The following is a 23,751-nucleotide window of genomic DNA, read 5'->3' on the forward strand; positions in this document are numbered from 1 at the left end:
GAAGAACTCAAGGGGAAAATTGACGCCTCTAACTGCAACTTTGAAGGAGTCTATAGGTAAAATAATGAATGATGCAGAGAGCATCAAAAGAAACGGAAAGAATATAGTCATTGTACCAGAAAGAACAAGATGACATTGAACCATTTCTGGAGGGAGCATGTGAGCAAGAAATAATGGTGCTGAATGAAGAACTTCAAGCTGTACTAAAGGCAGTAGGCCAAAACCAGGGCTCCAGGAATTGATGGAATGCCTATTGAAATGTTTCAACAAACTGATGAAGCACTCACTCAGCTATGCCAGGAAATCTGGAATGTAACTAGTTAGACAACGCACTGGAAGAGATCCATATTTTTATTTTTATTTTTTTGCTTTTTAAAATAGGTTTCTAGATGGTGTACTTTTTTTTTAAACAATTTATTGGGGCTGATACAATTCTTTTCACAGTTCATACATATACATACATCAATTGTATAAAGCACATCTGTACAGTCTTTGCCCTAATCATTTTTTTCTCTTTTCTTCTTTTACATTTTATTAGGGACTCCAACAACTCTTACCACAATCCATACATATACATACATCAATTGTATAAAGCACATCCATACATTCCCTGCCCCAATCATTCTCAAGGCATTTGCTCTCCACTTAAGCCCCTTGCATCAGGTCCTCTTTTTTTTCCCCCCCCTCCCTCCCCTTTCCCCCCTCCCTCATAAGCCCTTGGTAATTTATACCTCGTTATTTTGTCATATCTTGCCCTATTCGGGGTCTCCCTTCCCCCCTTCTCTGCTGTCCCTCTCCCAGGGAAGAGGTCACATGTGGCTCCTTGTAATCAGTTCCCCCTTTCCAACCCACTCACCCTCCACTCTCCCAGCATCGTCCCTCACGCCCTTGGTCCTGAAGGTATCATCCTCCATATTTTTTAAAAAAGTGATCCAATGGAATGCTGAAACTATGTAACAATAGAATTGATATCACATTCAAGTAAAATATTGCTAAAGATCATCCAACAATAGTTGCAAGCAGTACACTGACAGGGAAGTCCCAGAGGATCAAAATGGATTCAGAAGAGGACATGGAACAAGGATATCATTGCAGATGTCAGAAGGATCATGGCTCAAAGCGGAACACCAGAAAGATGTTTATGTGTGTTTCATTGACTGTGCCCAAGCATTTGACTGTGTGGATCATAGCACACTATGGATAACATACAGAAAGAGCATTCCAGAACATTTCATTGAGCTCATGGAAACTTGTACATGGTCAAGAGGCAGTTGTGGGAAGACTCGTGGTTTAAAATAGGGAAAGGTGTGGGACAGGGTTGTATCTTCTAACCATACGTATTCAATCAGAGAAGCTGGATGATATGAAGAAGAATGTGGAATCAAGATTGGGGGAAGGCTTATTAACAACCTTCAATATGCAGATGACACAGCTTGGCCTGATGAAACTTAAGGACTTGAAGCACTTCATGATGAAAATCAAGGATTTTATCCTTCAGTTGGCCAACTAGCTGTTTTCCAAATTTCCTCACATAGATGAGTGAATGCTTCCAGTATATTATCAGCTTGTTGAAACATTTCAATGGGTATTCCACCGATTCCTGGAGCCATATTTTTGGCTAATGCCTTCGGTGCGCTTTGAACTTCTTCCTACAGCATCATTGGTTCTTGTTCATGTGTTTACTCCTGAAATTGTGGAAAGCTGACTAGTTCTTTCTGGTACAGTGACTCTCTGTATTCTTTCCATCCTCTGGTGACGCTTCCAGCATCATTCAACATTTTTCCTTGTGGGTCTTTCAAAATTGCAACTCAAAAATTGAGTTGAATTTTCTTTTTGTTTTATACTATTTAGTTTGGTCTCCTCAAGCTGCCCTTTGAAAATTTTGATTCAGCTCCTTTACTTCACGTGCCTTAGCTACTCTATGACTGAGAGCAAGTTTCTGAATCTCTTCTGACGTCCACTTTGATTTTTCTTTCTTTCCTTCTTGTCTTTTTAATGACCTTTCACGCTCTTCACGAATGATGTTATTCATGTCCTCCCATAGCTCATCGGGGCTTCTGTCATTAGTGTTCAACGCAGCCGGTCTGTTCTTAAGATGTTCTGGAAATTCAGGTGGATAGACTCAAGGTTATATTTTGGCTGTGCATTTATTTTACTTTTCGTCAGCTTCAACCTGCACTTACGTAAGCGTAATCGATGGTCTGTTCCAGAGTTGGCTCCTGGTCTGCTTTTAGCTGCTGATAACTGAGTTTCTCTATTGTGTGTTCCCACATATACAGCCAATTTGATTTCTGTGCATTCCCATCTAGGGAAGTCCAATGTGTACAGTTGTTTTATGTGTTGTTACAAAAAAGGTATTTTCAATGAACAAGCTGTTGGTCTTGCAAAATTCTATCAAGTGATTTATCTGCAGCTTCATTTCTATCACCAAGTCCATATTTTCCAACCACTGTTCCTTCCTTTTTGTTTTTCCAACTTGTGTATTCCAATAACCAATAACAAAACTTTTATGTTGATTGCATGTTTGATCAATTTCCAACTAAAGTTGTTGATAAATTTCTTCAATTTCTTCATCATTAACTTTTGTAATTGGTACACAGTTGACTTATGGTTGTATTAAATGGATTGCCTTGAAGGTGAATATATATAATCCGATCACAGATAGCACTGTACTTCATGATAGATTTAGGGAGACCCTTTAAGACAATGAATGCCATGCCATTCCTTTGGATTATGTTACACCTGGCATAGTAAATCATATGATTTTCTGATTCAAAATGGCCAATACCAAGTCCATGTCAGCTAAATAATAACTCATTTGTCAAATGATCCTCTGTAACATTTTACTTAATGTGATAATATTGTTCTGTAAATTCTGCATTCTGTGGGTATAAATATAGATCTCTTCCACTCAGTTAGCCAAGTAAGTGTCTTTCAAATTTCTTGGCTTGAGTAAGTGCCTCATTCTTACTTCAGCACACTGGAATATTTCAATTGGTATTCCATCAATTTCAGGAGCCTTGGTTTTTGCTACTGCTTTCAGTACAGCTATCTGTACCAGTGTACATCCTCTGGTCTAGCCAGATTAGTACGGTAGAATTGTGATCATGACAGTTGGGGGCGGAGGTGGGGGGATGGGTGGAGCATTTAGGAACTAGAGGAAAGTTGTATGTTTCATCGTTGCTACACTGCACTCTGATTGGCTCGTCTCCTCCCCACGACCCTTCTGTAAGGGGATGTCCAATTGCCTACATATGGGCTTTGGGTCTCCACTATGCACTCCCCCTCATTCACAATGATGATTTTTTTGTTCTTTGATGCCTGATAACTGGTCCCTTTGGCACCTCATGAGCACGCAGGCTGCGTGCTTCTTCCCTGTGGCCTTTTTTGCTTGAGCTAGATGGCTGCTTGTTTACCTTCAAGCCTTTAAGACCCCATACGCTGTATCTTTTGATAGGTGGTCACCATCAGCTTTCTTCACCACCTTTGCTTATGCACCTGATTTTGTCGGGAAGGTGAGCATCATGGAATGCCAGTTTAATAGAATAAAGTATTATTGCATTGAGAGAGTACTTGAGTGGAGACCCAATGTGCAACTGCTACCTTAACATTAAATCTATACGTATATGCACACAGATCTATTTTCACATCCTCATATATTTACATATGTACATAACTTTATATAGACCTCCATAAATGCCCTTTACCTCCTAGCTCTTTCCTCTATTTCCTTTTACTTTCCTCTTGTCCAACTATCATGTTCAGCCTTTGTTAGGGTTTCAGTAATTCCTCTTGGTCAAGACCTACCAGGCTTCCTACACCCTCCTTACCACCTATTTGGATCACTTGTTGTTCCCTTGTCCCTCAGTTTGTTAACACCACTGCCATTCCCCACACCTCCCCCTTTCCCATTGCCCCCTGGAACGGTCAGTCCTGTTGTTTTCTCCTCCACATTGTTTATCCAGCCTATCTTAGACAGATCTGCAGAGATAATAACATGCACTAAAACAAGACAGAGCAAAACCAAGCAACAATAGAAAACAAAATAATAAGCCAATGACAAAAAAAAAAAAAACACAAGAAAGAAAAGTTTGTAGTTAGTTCAAAGACTGTTTGTTGCTGTTTAGGAATGTTTGCCAGTCGAGTCTGTTGAGGCACCAAGCCCTGGCCCCAAAGTCCATTTTTGGTATTCCCTGGGGACTTCCTTGCTCTACTCCCCTTGCTGTTCTGTTCCATGCCCTTAGTGTTTTCCCCCGGTGTGGTGGGATCAGATCAGGTGGAATTCCCACACTGTCTTCAGTGTTGGCCCCTGTAGGGCTGTGGGTCAGTGGGGGATGTCGTGTCTCATAGTGGGACTGGCCATGTGGTCTTCTCTGTGGATTGGCTGCTGTGAGTGGGAATATCATCCTCAAGGATTGATGGGTCAGGATGTGCTCCACTCTCTCTTCCTCCCCATTTCATTTGCTCCCATGTGCTCTGATCTGACATGTCCCTCTCCCAGCGCTGCAGATTCAGTGTTTATCTCTGAAATAAATTCTTCAGGTGAGGTGGTGGGGTATGTGTGTGTGTGTGTGTGTGTGTGTGTGTGTGTCAGGTGTCCATGTAGTTGGGATTGGGGCCGGCCCCTCAGAACTATTATCTATATTGAAGGGTATACTGTTTCACCTTCAACAATAAGTACTTCAAGTCCTTTTCATTTTCAGCAATCACAGTTCTGTCATCTGCTTCACAGTTTGTTAATAAAGCTTCCTCTAATTCTGATGCTGTCTTCTCCTTCAGTTATATACTTCTTCACTTACAAACTCTTCTTGAGTTAGTATGCCACTGTTCCGTTTTTAAAACTGCCTGTTGGTCTGTGTACAGGTTCTGGCAGAAGCAATGAAATCGTCTGGAATTCCCATTCTTCACAATGTTGTCCACAGTTTTTATGATCCACATAATCAAATACCTTTGCATAGTTAATACGAGTAAATAACTTTCTGGTAAACTCTGCCTTCATTTAAGATCCATATGACCTCAGCTATAATATCCCTAATTTCTTCTTCTAAATGCAGCATGAATTTCTACCTGTTTCAATGTATTACTGTAAGATATTTCATGTTATATTCAGAAATATTTATCTTGCATGTGAAATCATATTATTCAGTAACTCGTGACATTCATTACCATCTCCAGGATATGAAAGCATTCGTTCTATTTCACCCTTGTGTTTACCACTTCCATTCATCCTCTGTCCTATCCCTTCCTGCCCTTCTGAGCTGTATGCTTGGGGGAAACTACCACTTTTAGCTCGTCTTTCAATAAAGAGTGAGTCCCTCCCTCCTTGTTCACCGTATAGGCTGTTTGCCATTTGGCTGAACGCTAGCGTTCTGAGTGGGCTTGGTTTCTGGCAGAAGTGTATCTATGGACTTTATGTTCGGAAGTCCCTCTAATCCTCACCAGCCAGTAAGCAGTTCTTTTTGCATGTGACTTTGAGTTTTTCCCCACATTTTTCTCCCACTCCATCTAAGACCATCTACTGTGATCCATTTCAAAGTGGTCAGCAATAGAATCCCGGCACCATCTAGTTTATCCTGTGTCTCAAGGTTATAGAAACTGTGGTTCATATGATCCTTTAGTCCTTTGGACTAATTGTTTCTCCCCCCCCCCACTCTTTTTAAAAATTTTAATAAATCATTAGGGCACTTACAGCTCTTACAATAATCCATTCAATTATATCAAGCACATTTGTATATATGCTGCCATCATCATTTTAAAAATACTTTTTCACTTGAGAGCTTGGTATCAGCTCTTCTTTCCCCTCCCTCCCACTCTCATGCACCCTTGATAACTTTTTTAATTATATTATAGTTTCATATTTTACACTATCCACTCTGCTGTCTCCCTTTACCCATGTTTCTGTTGTTCATTTCTGCTACCCCACCTCCCTCTAGAGGTGTTGTACGTTATCGTTGTGATTGGTTAACCCTTTCTCCCCCATCCATCCCCTACCCTCATGGTTTTGCTACTCTTATTATTAGTCCTGAGGGGTTTATCTGTCCTGGATTCTGTGTGTTAACAGCGCTTACCTGTACCAGTGCACATGCTGTGGTCTACCCAGATTTGTAAGGTAGAGCTGGGTCATGACAGTGAGGGGAGGGAGGAGCATTAAAGAATTAGAAGAATGGTGTGAGTTTTGTTGGTGCTGTACCACATCCTGGCTGGCTTGTTTCTTCCTGCAGATCTTTCTGTGAGGGGATGTCCAACTGTCTACAGATGGGCTTTGGGTCTCCATTTCGACTCCCTCGTTCACATCGAAGTGTTGTTTGTTTGGGGTCTTCTGATGCCTGATAACTGATCCTGTTGACACCTCGTGATCACACAGGTTTGTGTGCTTCTTCCATGTGGGCTGTGTTGCTTCCCTGCTAGGTGGCTGCTTGCTTAACTTCACGCCTTTAAGACTCCAGATGCTATATCTTGTAATAGCTGGACTAATTGTTTCACATGTCTTCAATTTTCTTCATTTTCTCCCTCTGTTCCAACTTCCTGTTCTGACTATACAGGTAGTTTACAACTTAAATGACATCTTAACTGTGTTATTTACTTTTTGGCAAATCTGTTTATTGCTTTTTAAATCCCACTACTCCAGATATGGTAGCGTTCCTAAATCTCACTGGCTCAGTTTCCTCTGGGAAGCTCTGCCAGTTAAAAGGGCAGGATGTGCCCACAATAGTGGGTAGATGAGAATTAAGAACACAGCCTATGCCTCTTTGCTTTGTTCTTGGTTCGCTTAATTTATGCAGAGCACTTTATTGAATCACCTGTCTTTGGAGTGAGCACAAATATAGATCTCTTCCAGTAGCCTGGTATCAGTCTTTCATATTTGTTGGTGTAGACAAGTGAGTCCTTTCAGAGGTGCACAACTAGTTATAGGGAAAGACAAACCAAAACCACATTAAGATAACACTTTACACTCACCAGGCCCCTTAGAGGAAGCTGGCAAGAAATCAGGCAACCATTAGACACCTATGAAGACCCCAAACTGAGCATGCTCGGAATCAAGGCCCCCAAGCCAGGAGGAGGTACACCTGGGCAGGCCAAAGTAGGCCCAGGCTCATTATGACATCACCCAGGTGGGACTAATTCAGTCAACTAATACCACCAACTACGCCTTCCCCCAGTCAGGGGGTGGGCTAGTTTAAAAGCAGGGAGCATGCTGTGGAATGCTTTCTTACCCTGCTTCTGGGCAGAGACAGGTAAGAGGGGGAGGGTCTCCCTTCCCCACATGGGTGCACATGTGCTCCCTTAGGGCCTACTTAGGGCCCACAGCCTCTTGACCCACATACTCTCAGTCACTAGGGTACTGGGGTCTGGTCTCCTAGGATCCAACTCAAGAACTTCACATGTGGGTGCTCTTTTCCACATGGTTGTCCGGGACCAGTTGTGAACCCCTTAAGAACCCCTTTAAGACCATAAAACCTGACACTGTCCTATCTTTTATAAAAACCCACTTGGATTGCAAAATGGACGTTGGTGTGAATTCTTTCATTGTGCAAAGCAAAGAACAGAGGTGTTACCAACTCCAGAAACCAAAATAAAGGGGTTGTATGAAACCACTATTATAAAATCAAGAAAGGGTTTTCACATTAAAAGAAACTTTTTTGGGGGGGGAAGGGGCTGGTTATCAGTGATGGAAGAGGAAGGGAGGAAGGGGCAGTTACTGGCTAAAAGGTAGACACGTCTGTGAGGCTAGGGTTCCAGTGGAGGTAACCTTTGCGTTCCTGGGTTGGAGAGGCATCCCACTCCCATTCTCTTAAGTAAAAATTATTTCCCTGAATGTCCCCCATAATAATGCCAAATTTAAGGTGCTGTTTGCAAACACATGGTCACTCACTACACTCTTGAAGGTCAACTGCTTAAAGAGGCAATCTGTCCCTCCCTAAGTGCAGCCCACGTCCACCTGATAAGGAAATTGGCGTGTTCTCCTGGGGAAGAGCTCAGACACCGAAGGTCAAACACGCTCAGAGAGAGTCAAGGTTAGGCTGTTCTCTTGATTCTAAAGCCCACCATCTTGGTGAGATTACATTATAGTCTCTCTCTCTGCTCACTCTGTTCGGACCTGGTTCCTGAAGTAATTGTTAAGGTGAACCCCTGCATGCTTTATCTTGTCTGATGTCTCTTTAATTTACCCCTTAATTATAGAACCATCCCTTTGGACCCATTTGGTTGTGGAGGCTGGTCCCCCAGAGAATTGAGCACAATCTCCCTTTTCTGGTCACTGCCCAGTCCAACTAGTAAGTTTACTTAAAGGTGTGGTCTATTTCTATTGTAAGTAGACCCCTTGTGAAGGCATCTCTCTCTTCTTGCTGGTCTGGATCTTGTTAAATACAAGTTCATAGTCCTGCCATGTCGCCTCTAATCCTGGGAGCTAGCATTGGCCTGCCATATTGCCTCTTAATCTTGGATTCATTTGACTCTGGGCCACTTACTGCCCGGCTTATCTCTTTGCTTCATGATTCACCAGCACTGGTGTTTATGTGAATAAAGAAAAGCCAAAAGCCTGACTTGTAAGCCATGGATACATCTGCTTCATCCTGCACCAGTCTGTGGTCTTCTGCTTCTTGGCTTGCCAGCCCTGGCAGCTATTCGAGTTAGGAAAAGCTTCCAAGTTCAACATACGAGCAACAGACTTGAATCAGGCTGGATGTAGGTGCTTCTAGAACTGTGTGAGTCATTTACTTGATATAAAAGTTTCTTTTGTGTGTTTTTCTTCTCTAGAGAACCCCACCTAACACACCTTTGCTGCAAATGTACAGATGGATGTGTTTGAGCATATTGCAGGCAAAGTTAGGAAGGCTTCTGAGATCAGCCCCAACATCTTGAGAGAGTGAACTGCTAGATCTGAGGGATTAGAATCCTAGTTTGGGAGACCTCAAGGTCAATTAGCATAACAGTTCACAAAGACAATGGTCTACATCCTATAGTGGTGTGTAGCTGCTAGGGTCTTAAAAACTCATGAGCAATCATCTAAGGGGCAACTATTGGTCTCTCCCCAACCAAAACAAAGAAGAATGAAAACTGAGAGACATATGAAAGCATTGAACTATGGGTCATGTTAACAGCTTCAACAAACCTGAGACCAGAAGAACTAGATGACGGCTAACTACTACCAAGTGCTAGGAAAAGGATCACTTTAAAACAGGGATCCTCAGCCTTCCTCAGGCCACGCCCCTTTCATACAGCTCCTCATGGGGTGGTGTCCCCAACCACAACATTATTTTCATTGCTACTTCATCACTGTCATTTTGCTACAGTTATTAACTGGGCGACCCCTGTAAAATGGTGATTCAAACCCCAAAGGGGTTACGACCCACAGGTTGTGAACCACGGCTTTAGAAAGTATTAGGTGGAGAGGGAGGAAAATGTGGAACAAAATGCAAGACTTACTGATCAGATATACACTTGTGGTACCCCAAGACTATGGCTCTTAGTAACCCTTCATGTCTGGAACTAAACTCACCCCAGTGTTAAAATAATCAACTATTTAAGATTTAAAAAACCCAGTATTTACCCACTGACCAAGTTCAGAAGATTAAGAAGGAGGGTTAGCAACAGAGGAAATGGGTAAGTGATGGTACATCGTGAAGAACACACGGATGAGCGGAAACAAAATGTGTGTGAATTATTGAATGTGAAATTGAGTGTTTTTTTTCTATAAACCTTTTCTCAATTCATGAGGAAAAGTTGTAAAAAAGAGAGACAAGGTAATTTTGGAAAAGAAAGACATAGATGGATGATAAAAAAAAAAAATCATTGCTTAGAGGCCCTGAGTTTCACTTAAAGGTGATAGAAAAAGTTGTTAATGAACACTGGTGACTTTGCACAAAATAGAGAATCTAATTTATTTCATGAATTGTACATGTAAAATATGTTGAAATGGCAATAGTTTATTATATATTTTACCACAATTAACAATAACAGCAAAAGCAGCAGGAGATTAGAAGAAAGTTAAAAATAAAAGATGGAACTTACAGAGTAAAGAGACTTAAAAGTGGATGCACACTTAGGTGATATTGTCCAAAACCTATGGGAGCGATGGTGCAGTCTAGAAAGTGTGACTTTCACGGGACCCAGCGAGCTTTGGACACACAGAAGGCTTCTGAGTGCTGCCACGAAACTATTTTTTAGACACGGGGTTTGCTTATAAGGGCATCCACCTAATAAGCATTAAGCCAATACCTATTTTGTTTGACTATATGGATCATACTTATTTGCAAAACAAAAAATAAATTATTTTTTGCAAAGGAAGAAAACTTCCTTAATTTCTCCTCTATAAAAACAATGTTTATTTCTATCAATGCAATTACATAAGTGAAATTCAGTCTCAAAAGGCACTATGTCTTTCCATCCCTGCCCACTGCTCAGCCACGAATACCTGGTATTTTCACGGTGCCACTCGTGGATGTGTCATCAGTGTAGGGGTGGCTGCTCTCCACCACCACTGGTTGGGAGGAAAGGCGGCCACTCTGTGAGTCTGTTGCCACATCCTCCAACTCGGTTACACACAGCTCCAACAACATATCTGCCACCTGTGAGAGGAAGCAGGGATCACATGAGGACAGCAACTGGCCATCACACCTGGGTAAAAGAACACTTGTGATCTCACCATAAAGACACTAACTTTGCTTTACCTACTGTAGACCTTTCCACAAGGGACAGTGAGGTCGACTGGAAGAATCTGAGAAATCTAGTGGTGTTTACAAAGGTGCCATGAAACGGAGATGACCTAGATATAAACAGTCAGGAGGGCCCTGGGACAGAGGCCACGGAATATCTGTCAAGTGACAAGATAAAACGCCTTTGATGACAAGCTCCTTTTTATACCAGGCCAAATTTACTTCCTACTGAAGATGATGCCCCATGGGGTGGAGGTCAGGTAGGGGGCAAGACTAGAAAGAACATGACAGTGTTAAAAATTACCAAGCTCCAATAAGGCGTGGGTCAAGTAGGAGGGCACAGGAACATATTTTAAAGCTATAGTAGTTAAGACACTGGTTCTATAACATGAAGAGCTAGATCAAAGGAAGTCAACCAGGCAAAAAACGAGTATCGGCAGTCAGAATAACTGAGGATAGATAAGCGAGGCTACAGACAGGGAAACAACTGGGTCAAGTTCCATTCCACAATCTGAACAATCTTTATTATCCCATGATTTTAAAAGTTTAGTGATTTGCATTGTTTAAGGGGCTCATCGTAATGATTAGAAACTCTGTTATTTTAAAAAATAACTGACATTATGTTATAACAAAAGAACATATTAAACCAAATACTTATTTCAGGGGAACAACTATTCTCTATTGTTTCCTTATGACTGCTTAACAAATTAAAGGAGTCCTGGTAGTGCAATGATTGTGCACTCAGCTGATCAGTAAAAAGGCAGCAGATGGAATCTGCTCAGAAAGAGAAAGGGCTGACAATTTACTCATAAAAATTTCAGCCTGAAAAACACGATGAGGACTGAGCGTCAAAACCCCTCCACTGCACACAGCAATTGGGCACTAATTGCTTAGCTAGTGTAACACTCACAAAGTTACATTTTCTACCCCACAGATGCTATCCTCACGAATTCAAATGTGTCTCTTTAAATTCACAGCACCACATGTTAAGGTAGAGTAGACATCTGGCTACAAGTCAAATACTTATTATGAATTCAAATGTGTCTCTTTAAATTCACAGCACCACATGTTAAGGCAGAGTAGACAGAGCAGACATCTGGCTACAAGTCAAATACTTATTTCTCTCTCCCACCCCCGTCCCCAATCTGATTTGAGTAACTGAAAATCAAATCTTGCATCCTCCAGCTCCTCTCCAGGGGTTAACTGGGGTCTTTTGGAGTAAGAGCTCATCCAGGCCTCACAATCTGGACAGAGCTGTGGCCAAAAAGCTTCTGAGGAAAGTGTGTAAAACAGGGCCAGACACAGTGCTCAGACTGTAAACGCCATTTCTGCCACCTTCTGACAGGCTGGATCCTTGAGCCAGAACAACCTATTCAAGACTCACTTCCTGACATCTGTAAGTAAAGATTCTACCTCCCATCAAAGTAGAGATGGCTACACTGAGAACATGCTCAGAATTGGGCTGTCGTGTGTAATGCAAAGACCAGACACGGTCCTTTCAACAAAGCTCTCCTTTATGTCTTTACTTCTCATATATGCAATACAGTTGCTTAATCAGAATTATGTCCAGGAAGTTCATTACTTCCTCAATACTATGTTAATTAGGAAATGGCAAGTGCCTAAAACATCCATAAGCCATTTACTGTCTTGTTAATTTGATGGCTGTACCACTGGGTCTACAGACACATGGATCAAGTATCAGCCAGCCAGGTAGGAGATAAAAATTTGAGTTAGAAACCTAATACAGCCAGAATGCCAAAGCAGAGCACGGCTTTCATCCATGAGAGTTGGGTCTCCTGTAGGAGCCCCAAAAACTGTTACAGCTCTGCTCAATCCTGAAGATATACTGAAGTGATATTTAATACTTTATAGGCTAGAGCTGTAGACTAGACAGGTTGGCAGCTGCAGCTATTTAAATTAAAATGGTAAATGTAAATAAAATGAAAAGTTTCGTTCCTAAGGTAGAATTGTCACATTTCAAGTACTTAAAGGCCCCATGTCCTGGATAGTTCATATATGGAACATTTTCGCCATAGCACTAAATGCTATTAGATTCAATTTCACCAAAAAATAAAACATGTTTTAAAGTTATCATCATTAAAACACTAGTCCTGCTGCATAAAGAATTAGATCAATGGAATAAAAAAGAGCTCATTAACAGACCAAACACCCCCCAAAATTTAGAATATGATAAAGTAGTTTCTCAAATCATTGGTGAAAGATGGATAATCAAATGAATAATGCTAGGAAAAGGACTTGTTGCATTCTACCTTATTAAAAGTTGTATTCTACCTTATTCCTTACATCAAAGATAAATCTTAGGTAGAATAAAATATAACGGTAATAAATAAAACTATGAAAATAATTAGATGAAACTTTGGGAGAATTTCTTTAAAAAAGTTATATACATAACTGTATTTCCTCCCCAGCATAAACCAAAAATCAAGCGCAGTAAATAAAAAACTAGATCTCACTACATGAAAATTAGCATGTTCTACATTGGTATAAGTATCTAAATAATTTCAAAATGCAAACTGGCAAAAATTACAGCACATAACAATAAAAAGTTTTACTTAAATAAAACAAAGAAATTAATAAGGAAAAAAAAGCCTCACACTGTTTTCTTATTAAGTGATGGATGTAACTAGGATTTTAATCAAATGTGTTTTAGAAGAAGTCCTTCGACACTATCCTCTACTAGAATAAGTAAAAACATATAGAAAGTGATGTGTATTGCTGAGAGCAATTTCCCTAAAAGAAGTAAAATCCAGAGCCAAGGAGAGAACCCCACCATAACTTACCTGGGGGTAAGCAGTGCCCATGCCAGACAAAACAGCTGAGAGGACCTCCTTGCCCCTCTCCCCAGCCCGGCTACAGACGGACAATTTGAGCAGGTCCACCAAAACCCGGGTGTCATCTGCTATTAACAAGCTTGTAAACTCATCCAAGTACTGAGGTTCCAGGCCTGATGTTTTGTTTTGGTTTTCAACATCCTAAAATGTTAAATAAATAAATAAATAATGAATAGTATGAGATAGTCATCAATTTACCAGGCTTTAGTAGATATTACATCCCACTAAGCACCATATGAATTAAAAAATACCATGCCCCCTAAATCTCTACTTAGCCATGTATTGTATTTTCAACATTAAGTTGAAATCACCAAAGCCATCTATCAAAAATAAATGCCTTAACTATTTTTTAAAATGGTAATTGACTACTGAGACCACATTCTTATCATATGTATTTGTTACAAGAGGATACCAAAATGAAGTTAAATGTGTAATCTATAACCCCCCTTAAGATATACATTAGAGGCGATAGGAGAATATAGGGCCAGACATCAAGCATGGGACGATCTCTCATCACCTACTGGATAGTTCATACCAGGAAGGATATCCTGCACTTCCTGGAAGCAAGGAATGAATTTTAAAAGCTAAGAGACCAAAGTTTCTTAAAGTGGGAGAGCAACCAGGCCCACTGACAAAATTCCCTTTATTAATGGCCATTAGTACTAGCCCCACATCTTGCCAGCACTGGGGCTTTGTGCTGGACCCTGAGGCAATCCAGTCAGCCAACTCTCTGAACCTCAATCGCTTCTGGGGGCGCAGTTGGACAGATTTCGAAGGCAGCTTTATGCAGACATAATCATTATCCAAGATTCACTTATAATGCCCCCTTCTTCCTTTACTGCTTTGTCCTCCAGTGCCCTCCCACTCCACCTCCGCCATATAACATACATGTACATACATTAAAAAAGAAGCAAAAATCTTCAACCACAAGGCAGTTTTAGTATTTACTTAATTTTCTTTGATTTTTGTACTTTGGTTCTATTATAATACATTCACTAATTTTTTTCTACTTCTCTCAACTCCCTCTTCAGATGTCCTCTTCAAGTGCAAACTCAACCACCAGGGAATATGCACCACCACTCCCCAAATAAAAACAGAGGCCAGAAGACACCCACCCACACAAGGCCTCCACCACCCAGGGCACAGTCACATGCAAATTCATGCTAGGATAGCAGCAAGACCTCAGCACTCACACCTCCGTTTTTTTGTCTCTTTAATTTAGTGGTTCTCAACCTTCCTAATGCCTCGACCCTTTAATACAGTTCGTCTGATTGTGGTGACCCACCCACACCAACCATAAAATTAACTTTGCTACTGTTATGCAGTGGTGATCCCTATGAAAGTGTCATTTGACCCCCAAATGGGTCATGACTCACAGGTTGAGAATCACTGCTGATTCCTCCATATCCTTGCACATATTTTCCTGCCATCTTTTTCCTGATAAAATATATTTTCATAAACTTATTACTTGATTACCTCTCTTACAATGCATTTTCCCAAAATTTTACAAACCTCTTGGTTTATCCAGAGAGCCACCTATTGTTATCATGACTTTTGTTATATTTGTTGTTTTCTCCCCCACTTTCCTCATACACTGATCTCACTCTCCTTTTCTCTTTATCACCACCATATGTCTGCCAGCTTCTCTCAGGCCTCTCCCACATCATCAGATAGAGCCAATTTCCTCTACATGACTCAGCAGATCATGCATCACTAACAGTTGTAATACAAAGCTGAGGAAGCAGCAGTCAACCACAGTACATTATTTTCAGACAAGGTCAGAGATGACTATGGACAGAGAATAAAGAATAATAGTAAACAAAGCTGCGAGCCTCAGGCAGGACATCACCACCACAAAACCAATACAAGGAAACAACACTAAAAAACCAGAAACATGGAAGGAGAACAAAGACACTAATAAGATGACAAAAGAGGACGGGGCCTAGAAGCCAACAGCAAGCACAGAAAAATGAAAGCAACCACCCACATCCATCACACAGATTTAATGCTCAATCTAAAGACAGAGAGCGACAGACCTAAATCCAAAGACATAAATAGACTAACAGTCAAATGATGGCAAAGCACCTGCCAAGAAAATGACAGCAATAAAAAGCAGGACACTACACAATGGTTAAAGGAACAACAGACCAGGAACAAATAAACTTAATAAATATATACACAGTGAATAAAGAAAACCTCAAAGACATCAACAAAATGCTCAGAGTTAAAAATAAAAATAAATAGCTGGACAAAAACAGGAGATGTCAAAGTATCACTCTGCAAGGAAGATCACTGGGGAAAAATACTCAGGAAGAAAGAAGAGCTAAACAACACAATCAACCAAACATATACAGAGCACTCCACCCCACAGGAACACAATATACATTCTTCTCCAGCACACACAGAACATAGTCTACAATATAGTAGCCCCAACAAATTTGACAAGAGAAAAAAATGGAAATCAATAACAGAAAGAACAGAACATAAAGACAAATGCATGGAGACTGAACAACATACTATTTAAAAATGACTGGGCGATAGATCAAATAAGGGATGAAACTAAGAAATTCCTTGAAATAAATAAGTAGACAGCATACCGCAACCATTGGGACACAGCAAAAGCGGGTAACAGAGGGCAATTTAAAGCAATCAATGATACACGAAAAAAGAGGAAAAATAAAAAATCAGTATCTTCAAATAATACCACGAAGAACAAAGAAATCATACAGATTAGACCAAAAATAAACAAACTGGAAAATAGAAAAATGGGGAGGAAAAGACAAGAAATTAGTCTTTTGAAATGAACAAAATCGACAAATCACTGTAAAACTTAAATCCAGATGCAAACACCTGGAATTAGAGATGAAAGGGCGGCATCACAACAGATCCAAATGAAATAAAAATAGTTAACAGACTCTATGAAGAACTGCACTCCAACAAATTTTATACTCTAGAAGAAATACAGAAATATCTAGAACTGTCATCTACCCTGAATACACACTGATGACTACAGAAAACCTGAACAGACCCATAACAAAAGCACAGAGAAGGTCATCAAGAAATTCCCAAGCAAGAAATTCCCAGGACCAAATAGCTTCACAGAGAAAGTCTACCAAGTATCTAGGGAAGAGCGGTCACTAATTTTTTACAGACTACTTCAAGATACAGAAAGGAACAGAAAAGTCCCAAACTGATCCTATTAAGTGAACATAACACCTTGACACCAAAGCCAGGCAAAGACTCGACAATGGCAGAAAACTAAAGACCAATATTCCTCATGAACTTAGATGCAAAAGTCTCAAAATTCTGGCCAATGAAATCCAACAACAAACCAAAACAATAATTCATCATGAGCAAGGATTCATACATGGGATGAAAAGATGGTTCAATATTCAAAAAACAATGTAATCCACCACATAAACAAGACAAAGAATAAGAATAACATGATCATATCAGTAGATGCAGAAAAACCATTTGACAATATACAACACTAATTTCTAATAAAGGCACTCAGTAAAATAGGAATAGAAGGGAAATTATTCAACATAATACAGGTCATATAACAGAAATCCAACAGCCTATATCAAACTCAACAGGGGAAACCAAAAACATTACCCCTGAAACTGGGAGCGAGACAGGGTGTTCTTTATCATGACACGTATTCAACATCGTACTGAAGTCTTAGGCAGAACCATCAGACAAGACACCCAGAGAATACAGTAGGACAGAAAAGAAGTGAAACTTGCTATTTATGTAATTTATTTTTATAGAGAAAGAAACCTAAGTACACCACAAAGTGAGTCTAGGAAATAACTGAGTGTCTTGGTAAAGTAGCAGGATAAAAGAGCAAGCAGAAACCAATGGGATTCCTACAAACCAGTAGAGAGAGCTCCGAAAAAAGAGAGCAAAACACAGTATCATTCACAATAGCCACACAAAAGTAAAATACCTAGGAATAAACCCAACAAAAAGACATGCAGAAAGAAAACTAAAGAATACTATTACAAAAAAACAAGTCTTCTATAAATGGAAGAAAAACGTGTTCATGTGTGGTAGTCGCCTAATCTGGTGTCAATTTAAGGATTAGGAGTGTAGGGGTGAAGTCTAGGCTGTCAGTCTGGAGACAGCCAATGAGACGTCTGTGTGGGCATGGCCTTCTCCTGAGAATTCTTGGAAATCTGGTACTTCCTCCTTGGAGGCGGAAGACACTTCTCTCTCTCTGCCACTCTCTGGGAGATATTGCAGAAGGCAAGCCACATGGATGCAACCAGACCTCTGAAGCCAGAGAAGCCACAGAGAGACCCCTGCCGGTGCTGAGATGCTTACAACACCGCTGGGCCCAAAGACTTTCTACCCACTGGACTGTGATCGTCCTGCATTTGGCTTCATTGCATGTGTTTCGTGAGTCTAAAGAGGACTCTATAGATTGGTATTGGACATATGGCCTAATATCAGACTTATGGCCTTGGACTGGACTGAGTTGGGATGTTTTCTCAATTTTCAATACCTCTGGTATAAACATCACTTTCTTATACACATATGCATGTCAATGGATTTGTTTCTCTAGTCTACCCAGACTAACTCATCATGGTAAGATTTAGTATTGTGAAAATGTTAAATGTAAACATTCTACAAGTACAGAAAAATACCAATCCAAATCTGAACTTCATTCTTTAAGAAATGGAAAAAGAACTAGTTACTGTCTTCTTATAGAGAGGGAAAAAGGCCAGGGTGAGCCAAGAACTCCTCAAAAAGAAGCGCAAAGTAGGACACATTGCAATCCCCAACCTCAAAACTGACAACATAGCTACAAAACAGTCTGATCCTAGTACAAGGATAGATACATAGACTAAAGGAACAGAAAACACAAAATAAAAGCATCTACCTGTAGACAGCTTATTCTTGACAAAGAACAAAAAACCATTAAATGGGAAAGGCATACTTTCTTCAAGCAGTGGTGCTGGAAAAAGGGGATCTGCATCTGCAGAAAAATGAAATAGGACCTGCCTCATCCTATGCACAAAATGAGTTCAAGATGGATTAGAACCCTAAATATAAGCCCCATAGCTATCAGAATCATCAATGAGAAAATAGGGACACACTTCTGGGGTGTGGCAGCTGTATGATCTGGTGTCAATTTGAGGATTAACTGTAGGGGTGGAGTCTATCAACAATCAGGATATAGCCCATGAGGCCTTTTATGTGGGCATGGCCTTCTCCTGAGGATTCTGGAAACTGCAGTATCTGCTCCTGGGAGGCAGGAGAGACTCTCTCTCACTTCTCACTCCCTGGAGAAACTCTACTGACAAGACACATGGCATGTGCCCTGGGAGCTGGAGAAGTCACCTGGACCTACCCTGATGCAACAAAACCTCTGGAGCTGGAGAAGCCATGTAAAGACACCTGCCAGCACTGAGATGCTTACAATGCCATTTGATCCAGAAGACATCCAACTCACTGGCCTGTGATCTTCCTGCACTTGGCATCAGTGCATGTGTTTTGTGAATCTGAAGAGGACTTTATGGATTGGTATGAGATATATATGGGCTAATATCGGACTTAATGGACTTGATCTGGACTGGGGATGTTTTCCCAATATTCAACTACTCGTGTATACAAAGCTCCTTCCTATACACATGAGTCTCCATGAATTTGTTTCTCTAGTCAACCCAGATTAACACCTGCGGCATAGATACTGCAGGGCATTCACAGACTACCAAATATAATAAAGGAAACACACACATTGGGTGACAACATAGATGACTGGAACCTTTTAAAATGAAAACACTTATTCAAAAAAAAATCATCAAAATACTAAAACGAGAACCCAAAGATTGAGAAACATCATTACTAACCAGACAATGGAAAAGGGATTAATTACTAAAATCTATAGAATTCTCAATAAGAAAAAAACCAAATAATCCAATTAAAAAAATCATGTCCAAAAAGGGACACAAATATAGGGTTAGGGTTAGGATAAAAAAAGGACACAAATGTACAATTCACAAAAGATTACACTCAAATGGTTAACAAACATGAGGAAATGTTCATGATTACTAGACATCATGGCTATGCATATCAAACCAATGATGAGATTTCATCATACACCCACGCAACAGTCCAATTCATAAAAACAAAGAACAAATGCTGGAAAAGGTACGGAGAGATTGGAACTTTCATAAATTTCTAGTGAGCTTGGAAATATGTACAACCACTTGTAGTTGTCCATATTTGCTAACGGCACCACCTAAACCTAGGGAGAACAGAAATAGCATAATAAATACTCAGCAACATCTCAGCAGGGCATATACCCCAAATAAGAGACGGAACGGAACAGATGTATACTCTCACATGGTTCATAGACGCACAATTCACAATAACAAGAGGTTGGAAACATCCAAATGCCCATCACTAGAGGAACAGATAGAGGAATTCTGGTGTATACACACAATGGAACACTATGCATCCAGAGTAAACTGCAATGAAACCATGAACCATCCCCTGACATTGATGAAATTCAATACCAGTATGCTGAGTGAAGTTCATCAATCACACACAAAAAAAACGAATATTGTGTAAGTCCACTACTATAAGGATAAACTCCAAGATGAAAGCAGGCTTCTGCTCTCAGATCATATAATGTTCGATTCCGGTCTCCTGAGCAATGAAGTAGAGGAGCATGCCTAGTGCCCATGAATTATACATCACTCCCTTTAACGGTACAACTTAAAAGCTCTTACTTCAGCAGATGAGTGGGAGTGATAATCAAACCAATTTTTCTGGTTTCCCAGGTAATAATTAGGTACCTCGGCTTATACTCGTCGGCTTATATTCGAGTATATACGGTATACAAATTAAAGAATTTAAAAAGAGACAAGACATAATCCTGAGTTGGATCCTTAGACTTATAGAGAATAGTGGGACAATGGGAAAAATATGAACAGATTAACAGATTCTAAAGTAATGCTGGATCAATCTACATGCTCTGTCTGACTCTGGCAGTCACACTGTTTATGTAGTGATTAGACTTGCTCTCAGAAAATACATGCTAGGATTTTATCCAGAAAATTTTCCCCAAATGGTTGAGAAATGTTAAACAGGTAGAGCATCCAAGTGAAAGGCACACTTCTATAAGGTGTGTATAAAACGTAAATCATTTCAAAGGTTAAAGAAGGCAGACTCTTACTTCTTTGGTTTTGGTCATGGTTTCTGCAATGATGCTGGCAGCTCCTGGATCATCTGTCACAGGAATGAACGGCCTTGAAGAAGCTGACGCGGCAGAGGGGGTCACTGCAGGGGGAGTCACAGCATCTTCAGAAGAAAGTATCTAAATTTTAAAAGTACACAAGAAAGGAAACAACTCAACAACATGGTACACTTCCTACACAGGTGTGAAATTTCTTATGCAAACCACTTTGGATCATTCAAAATGTTCTAAGCTTTACAGTGGTAACAGTCCTTATACACATCAGCAACCACCTAGAGTCGGATTGGGGACAATCCGACAAAGTCAAATTACTTTCACAATTGTAGTAAAACCTACTGATACTGCCATGAACCAAACTAAACTGAGTTGCACAACTCTTCCTATCTGAGAAATGTTAGATTACAATTTAACACCTTATCATTTGATCTCCCCTTTGACCCTTTTTTAATTTGTTCTGGTTTTTATTATTTTCTACATTATCTTCAATTAAGGTTTCTTTGTTTTGCTTTATTATTGTTAGTATTTTTTGTTTTATTTTGTTCACTTTCCTATATATGAAATCCAGTACAGGTAAATCTATAGAGATGGTACCTGGATTAATGGCTTCTTATGGCATGACAGGGGAGGTCGAGGGAAATGGGGAGCTAATAACCAGGAGTACCCAAAATAAATGTTCTAAAACTGACTATGGTGAGGACAATATAACTTTTCTTGATATGACCAAATTAATGAATTGTGATAGGTGGATTATGTGGCAACTTAAAAAAAAATAATGGGATGATTTATAATGTTCTATCATAAAATGTAATGATGACTCTAAGCCAGAAACAATCTTTTAAATGAGACACATAGCTAAATGGCTTAATATAATGGACTTTATAAAACATAAAATCTTTTCCCATTGCAATACTAAAAATATTTTTTAATAATCTAAATTTTCTAGTTCAAGCCCAAAATTCGTAGTAGCCAGAAAAACTCTCAATGAAAAAATGGTATTTTCCCCAAGAAAAAATTACTACCTTTTTACATTCTAATATAATATTGCTTTATTTTTATCTTAGGAGCCCTGGTGGCATAGTGATTTACGTGGGGGGCTGCTAACCAGAAGGTCAACAGTTCAAAATTGCCAGCAGCTCCTCAGGAGAAAGATGAAGCTTTCTACTCTCATAAGAATGTACAGCGGCAGAAACAACAAGAGCAGTGCTACTCCATCCTATAGGGTTCCTATGAGTCTGAATGAACTCCAAGGCAATGAGAATTTCTTCTGGTGTATGTTAAAGTTTCCTCTTTACCTCTCCTCTCTTTTCTTGCCATGGATTTGGGCTCAATCTGTCTTCAATATCAATACCCAACATACAATCTTCTCCACTCAAGGGACTGGCCATAGCAGGTCCATCAGAAGGAGGTGCTGGGGACGAGTATGAGGGGCACTCTACTGGACTCATCATGCCTGCTGGCATCAAGGCACCGACTGCTGCATCTCTATCCAAACAGAAAGATAAGCCTTTAGTGAACTATCATTTCATGCTACACAACATGGGCATTAGAAGCTGGGATTATTTCGCGTTGATGGATTGCCTCAATTTTATAATGATACATGTAAAAGAGAGTTTGGGAAAAAGCAGATGTGTTTACAAGTAGTCATTAGTCAAATATTTAAACAGCTACTCAAGATGCCATTTATTTTGAGTACGATAGTGAGGACAGGTGGAAGCTGCCAAACAAAATATAGACTAGAATAACAGAAAATTCCTCAGGTGTGACTGAAGCCTGAAGACCAGTTACTTCACCGTCCTGACATTTCATTCTAGTTCTATAATATAGTAAGATTCTTATATCATGGTTTACTTCTGTCTTCCAGGCCCATAACCAGGATACACTGATAAACAACTTATAAGAAACTAGCAGCAAAATATTCAGAAAGGTACTACCACCAAAAAGCCGCCTAATTAACTGTTCAAGTGAAAAGGATGACAGGGAGGCCTGTAGATTACTTTAAATAATTATCAAGGCTTTTTTCATCTTTCACAAAAAGAATAATTTAAAAATTAATTTGGTTTATGAACTCTTATTTCCATGCTCATGAGAGGAGGTGGGTTGATACCAGCATTCTCCATAAAAGGATATATTTACTACAACTCATGGTACTTAAAGAGAATAACACATTAAGAGACGTACAGACAATAACAATGTAATAAAATCCAGAGTTTACACGATTACGGCATTTAACAAGTAGCAAACGAGCCTACCTGGCATACATGATTTGCAATGCTGTGAGTATATGAGATAGGGCTTGCTGCTTGGCCAGATTTCCATCCAATGATAATAGAATCTTGGCAAGAGAAGGGCGGTTTGTCTTAGAATTATTTGCACCACTGATTTTGTTACTGGAAGCAGGAGAATCGGCATCTGAAGGCACACCTAAAAGAGGGAATTAATTTGGTTCTATTTTAGAAATCAAAAATTTCCTTATCTCTACAGCCTCAGCGTACTCCTAAAATAAAAAGTAATCTGCACTTTGTTGTATTATGGAATAGAGATTACACATCAATGACCTTTCATAGTAACAACCCTTTAGCTTCTTTGTTCATCTATACAGAAACTATTTCCAGCAAAGTTTACCTTCAATTATAAAAAAATGAAGATACTTCACAAAATACATTTATAAGGTTGTTGCTAGGTGACGTCGAGTCAGTTCTGACTCATAACAACCCTCTGTACCGCGTGCTCAAATCGGCCACACAGTAAGCATGTCACTGCTGTCTATGTCACCCCCTCTGTCAAGGGCCTTCTTTGCCGCTGTTCTTCTAATTTACCAAGTGCAATGTTGTCCTCCAGGGACTAGTCTCCCCTGACATGCACAGCATCTCACTCTCCTTGCTTCCAAGGAGCATTCTGGCTATGCTTCTTCCAAGACAGAACTGCTGCTTCCTTTGCAAGTCTATGGGAGTTTCAATATTCTTCAGCACTGTAATTCAAACACCATGATTCTTCATCTGTCTTTCTTACTCAGTCTCCCACTCTCACACTCTCATAA

At 40.0% G+C, this 23,751-nt stretch overlaps 1 protein-coding gene across 4 annotated transcripts in view; it reads right to left on the reverse strand.

The window, feature by feature from the left end:
- The window catches only part of HERC2 (HECT and RLD domain containing E3 ubiquitin protein ligase 2), a 244,592-nt gene that overhangs the window by 42,644 nt on the left and 178,197 nt on the right, over positions 1-23,751 (reverse strand). For all 4 annotated transcript variants that reach the window (XM_075535640.1, XM_075535641.1, XM_075535637.1 and 1 more), the window contains exons 67-71: positions 22,964-23,135; positions 22,007-22,196; positions 20,694-20,834; positions 13,457-13,648; positions 10,415-10,568 (exon numbers count right to left, since the gene is read on the reverse strand). In XM_075535640.1, coding sequence (XP_075391755.1) covers positions 10,415-10,568; positions 13,457-13,648; positions 20,694-20,834; positions 22,007-22,196; positions 22,964-23,135 — 849 coding nt within the window. The remainder of the gene's footprint in view (positions 1-10,414; positions 10,569-13,456; positions 13,649-20,693; positions 20,835-22,006; positions 22,197-22,963; positions 23,136-23,751) is intronic.

Source organism: Tenrec ecaudatus, chromosome 17, assembly GCF_050624435.1.
Source record: "Tenrec ecaudatus isolate mTenEca1 chromosome 17, mTenEca1.hap1, whole genome shotgun sequence".
In the NCBI taxonomy this organism is placed as follows: domain Eukaryota; kingdom Metazoa; phylum Chordata; class Mammalia; order Afrosoricida; family Tenrecidae; genus Tenrec; species Tenrec ecaudatus.